Source organism: Haematobia irritans, chromosome 3, assembly GCF_050003625.1.
Source record: "Haematobia irritans isolate KBUSLIRL chromosome 3, ASM5000362v1, whole genome shotgun sequence".
Lineage (NCBI taxonomy): Eukaryota > Metazoa > Arthropoda > Insecta > Diptera > Muscidae > Haematobia > Haematobia irritans.
Genome location: NC_134399.1, coordinates 132517334 through 132522442, shown reverse-complemented (window position 1 = coordinate 132522442; position 5109 = coordinate 132517334). Strand labels below are relative to the sequence as shown.

The following is a 5109-nucleotide window of genomic DNA, read 5'->3' as shown; positions in this document are numbered from 1 at the left end:
AAAATTTTGACAAAATTTCCTATAGAATAACATTTTGACAAAATTTTCTATAGAAATGAAATTTTGAGAAAATTTTCTATAGAAATAAAATTTTGACAAAATGTTCTATAGAAATAAAATTTTGACAAAATTTTGTATAGAAAAAAAAAATGAAAAAAAAAATTCTATAGAAATAAAATTTTGACCAAATTTCCTATAAAAATAAAATTTTGACATAATTTTCTATAAAATAAAATTTTGACAAAATTTTCTATAGAAATAAAATTTTGACAGAATTTTTTATAAAAATAAAATTTTGACAAAATTTTCTGTAAAAATATAATTTTAACTAAATTTTCTATAGAAATAAAATTTTTACAGAATTTTTTTTTAAAATAAAATTTAAAAAAAAATTTTCTATAGAAAAAAAAATTTGAAAAAAAATTTATATAGAAATAAAATTTTGACAAAATTTCCTTTTTTCTGTGTATATATGGCTATGCCAGACTATAGCTTTTTGCCATTAAGCTAAATATATCGTCAAAAATATCAATCGTTAAATAATTATTTTTTCATTAAATCCTATCGCGGTATTGTGGCTCCTTTTATTATAATTGATACCAACGTTTTACGATTTTCATAGATATTTAAGGTATAATTGAATTGCAATAGTGGCGTATATGAAGGGAAAATGTTATTAGTAACTGTAAAATTAGCTACCTTATACATATGATTCTGAAACAAAAAAAAATACAAAAAACAAAATGTTTTACTCATTTCCAATTTGTACAATTTTTAAAACTTACCGCCTGTACGGGACATGTATAAGGCAAATTACTCGACCTAGTCAATTCAATGAGAAGAGTTTTCAATATGGGATTTGTACTGAGGTGATTTAAAGCGTCACAAGCATTCATTTTAACATTTAGAAATTGTACCACCTTTTGTCCCTTTGTCGGCCTTAAATCCAATAGAATCTCAGCCTCAGCATTTTTGGCCAATTCATGGTCCAATACGAACATTATACTCAAAACGAACTTATTCCTTTCCACTTTCTCGAGATCACAGCTATGTTCGATGACAGTTTTGCTAATATTCCCACAGTCCATGCTGAGCAATTCAAAATTGATTGTACGTTTTGCTGCCTGTAACAATATATTCAATCAGGATACGGAGGGAGAAAAAAATCTTCTTCTAGCTTTTTACCTCTATGGTGTGTAGCCAGATTAGTGTGATTGCAACGATACATTTTTTCGGCAACATTCTATTATGGAATTCGTAAACAAAGTGATGATGCGGATATATTTTGCTTTTATTTTAGAGTCACGGTCCATTGGCTTGATAGTTTTCTAAACAAAAATTAATTTTTGAATCGTTTGTAGTGTTTCATGGTAAGTCAAGTGGGGGTGGGGGCTGACACGTATTGTTACCAAGTTCACACTGGTTCATTTGATAAACCACCAATGGCAGCTATATGCACGCACAGAGAAAACGTGTTTAGACATGTTTAACGAAGCGTTTTAATGCTTACGCAGAAAAAAACATTTCCGTAGTTAAACTAACGCTAAATTTTTATTGAAAAAAAAAATATATTTGTTTGTAGTTAAAATTTTATTATTTCGAAATTTTCCACAGTCCAATAAAGTTTTTCCTTTCTTTTAAGTATGTCTCAACCATTTTACAAACTAAACGTGGGTAAAAGTTCAATATCCCAGCCAGTGTTGCCAGAAGTAGAGGGAATTCCTCACATGTAGGTTTTTTTCTAATATTTTGTAGGGGCGTAGGGGCACAATGTAGAGACTTTTTCACTAAACACAATTTTTAATATTTGTTACATTTTGGTGGCTCTAGAGGAGGAAATTAAAGCCCGTAAGGCTTGATCTTTAACAATGTGTGGTAACAACGGTTAGTACTTGTGCCTAAAAAAATCTACCAGAATTTAAAGAAGATCACAAATCTACCAAACAAATATTTCTATAAAATTGTATCAAAATTTTATTTTATTAGAAAATTTTGTCAAAATTTTATTTCTATAGAAAACATTTGTCAAATTTTTATTTCTATAGAAAATTTTGTCAAAATTTTCTTGCTATCGAAAATTTGGTCAACATTTTATTTCTATAGAAAATGTTGCCAAAATTTTATTTCTATAGAAAATTTTGTCAAATTTTATTTCTATGAAAAATTTTGTCTAAATTTTATTTCTTTAGAGAATTTTGTCAAAATTTTATTTCTATAGAAAATTTTGTCAAAATATTATTTCTATTGAAAATTTTGTCAAAATTTTATTTCTATAGAAAATTTTGTCAAAATTTTATTTCTATAGAAAATTTTGTCAAAATTTAATTTCTATGGAAAATTTGGTAAAATTTTTATTTCTATTGACAATTTTGTCAAAATTTTATTTCTATAGTAAAATTTTGTTAAAATTTTATTTCTATAGACAATTTTGTCAAAATTTTATTTCTATAGAAAATTTATTCAAAATTTTATTTCTATAGAAAATTTATTCAAAATTTTATTTCTATCGAAAATTTGGTCAAAATTTTATTTCTATCGAAAATTTGGTCAAAATTTTGTTTCTATAGAAAATTTATTCAAAATTTTATTTCTATAGGAAATTTTGTCAAAATGTTATTTCTATAGAAAATTTATTCAAAATTTTATTTCTATAGACAATTTTGTCCAAATTTTATTTCTATAGACAATTTTGTCAAAATTTTATTTCTATAGACAATTTTGTCAAAATTTTATTTCTATAGTAAAATTTTGTCAAAATTTTATTTCTACAGAAAAGTTTGTCAAACTTTTATTTCTATAGAAAATTTTGTCCAAATTTTATTTCTATAGACAATTTTGTCAAAATTTTATTTCTATAGACAATTTGGTCAAAATTTTATTTCTACAGAAAAGTTTGTCAAACTTTTATTTCTATAGAAAATTTTGTCAAAATTTTATTTCTGTAGAAAACTTTGTCAAAATTTTAGTTCTATAGAAAATGTTGCCAAATTTTAGTTCTATAGAAAATTTTGTCAAAATTTTATTTCTATTGAAAATTTTGTCAATGTTTTATTCCTATAGAAAATTTTGTCAAATTTTATTTCTGTAAAAAATTTTGTCAAAATTTTATTTCTATAGAAAAATTTTGTCAAAATTTTATTTCTATAGAAAATTTTGTCAAAATTTTATTTCTATAGAAAATTTTGTCAAATTTTTATTTCTATTGAAAATTTTGTCCAAATTTTATTTATGTAGAAAATTTTGTCAAAATTTTATTTCTATCGAAAATTTGGTCAAAGTTTTATTTCTTTAGAAAAGTTGGTCAACATTTTATTTCTATAGAAAATGTTGCCAAAATTTTATTTCTATAGAAAATTTTGTCAAAATTTATTTTCTATAGAAAATTTGGTCAAATTTTTATTTCTATTGACAATTTTGTCCAATTTTTATTTCTATAGACAATTTTGTCAAAATTTTATTTCTATTTGTTACATTTTGGTGGCTCTATAGGAGAAAATTAGAAGCCGGTAAAGCTTGATCTTTAACAATGTGTGGTAACCACGGTTACTAATCATGCCTAAAAAAATCTACCAATATTTAAAGAAGATCTTACCATAAATCTATCAAACAAATATTTCTATAAAATTGTGTCAAAATTTTATTTTATTGGAAAATTTTGTCAAACTTTTATTTCTATAGAAAATTTTTAAAAAATTTTATTTCCATAGAAAATTTTGTCAACATTTTATTTCTATAGAAAATTTTGTAAACATTTTATTGCTATCGAAAATTTGGTCAACATTTAATTTCTATAGAAAATTTTGTAAACAGTTTATTGCTATCGAAAATTTGGTCAACATTTCATTTCTATAGAAAATTTTGCCAAAATTTTCTTGCTATCGAAAATTTGGTCAACATTTTATTTCTATAGAAAATGTTGCCAAAATTTTATTTCTGTAGAAAATTTTGTCAAAATTTTATTTCTATAGAAAATTTTGTAAAATTTTTATTTCTATAGAAAATTTTGTCAAAATTTTATTGCTATCGAAAATTTAGTCAACATTTTATTTCTATAGAAAATATTGCCAAAATTTTATTTCTATAGAAAAATTTGTCAAAATTTAATTTCTATAGAAAATTTGGTCAAATTTTTATTTCTATTGAAAATTTTGTCCAAATTTTATTTCTGTAGACAATTTTGTCAAAATTTTATCTCTATGGAAAATTTGGTTAATATTTTATTTCTATAGAACATTTTGTCAAAATTTTATTGCTATCGAAAATTTAGTCAACATTTTATTTCTATAGAAAATATTGCCAAAATTTTATTTCTATAGAAAATTTTGTCAAAATTTAATTTCTATAGAAAATTTGGTCAAATTTTTATTTCTATAGACAATTTTGTCAAAATTTTATTTCTATAGACAATTTTGTCAAAATTTTATTTCTATCAAAAATTTGGTCAAAATTTTATTTCTATAGAAATAAAATTTTGTCAACGTTTTATTTCTATAGAAAAATTTTGTCAAAATTTTACTTCTATAGAAAAATGTTGTCAAAATTTTATTTCTATAGACAATTTTGTCAAAATTTAATTTCTATAGATTTTTTTTTTCAAAATTGTTTTTGCTGTAGAAAATTTTGTCAACATTTTATTTCTATAGAAAATTTTCTCAAAATTTAATTTCTATAGAAAATTTGATCGAAGGTTTATATTTATGGAAATTTTTGTCAACATTTTATTTCTATAGAAAGCTTTGTCAAAATTTTCTTTTCAGAAAAATGTCAACATTTTATTTCTATAGAAACTTTGTCAAAATTTTATTTCTATAGAAAATTTTGTCAAAATTTTATTTCTATAGACAATTTTTCCAAATTTTATTTCTATAGACAATTTTGTCAAAATTTTATTTCTATAGTAAAATTTTGTCAAAATTTTATATAGACAATTTTGTCAAAATTTTATTTCTATAGAAAATTTTGTCAAAATTTTATTTCTATAGAAAACTTTGCCAAAATTTTAGTTCTATAAAAAATTTTGTCAAAATTTTATTTCTATAGAAAATTTTGTAAAACTTTTATTTCTATAGAAAATTTTGTCAAAATTTTATTTCTATAGAAAAATTTTGT

The 5109-nt window shown here is 22.0% G+C and overlaps 1 protein-coding gene across 1 annotated transcript; it reads right to left on the bottom strand.

The window, feature by feature from the left end:
- Nucleotides 1-561: 561 nt before the first annotated feature.
- Nucleotides 562-1242, bottom strand: LOC142231193 (uncharacterized). The gene is made up of 3 exons (XM_075301811.1): nt 1186-1242; nt 786-1124; nt 562-714 (listed from the first exon to the last, which is right to left on the bottom strand). Exons 1-3 carry the CDS (start codon nt 1240-1242, stop codon nt 562-564), a joined length of 549 nt encoding a protein of 182 aa, XP_075157926.1.
- Nucleotides 1243-5109: the final 3867 nt, after the last annotated feature.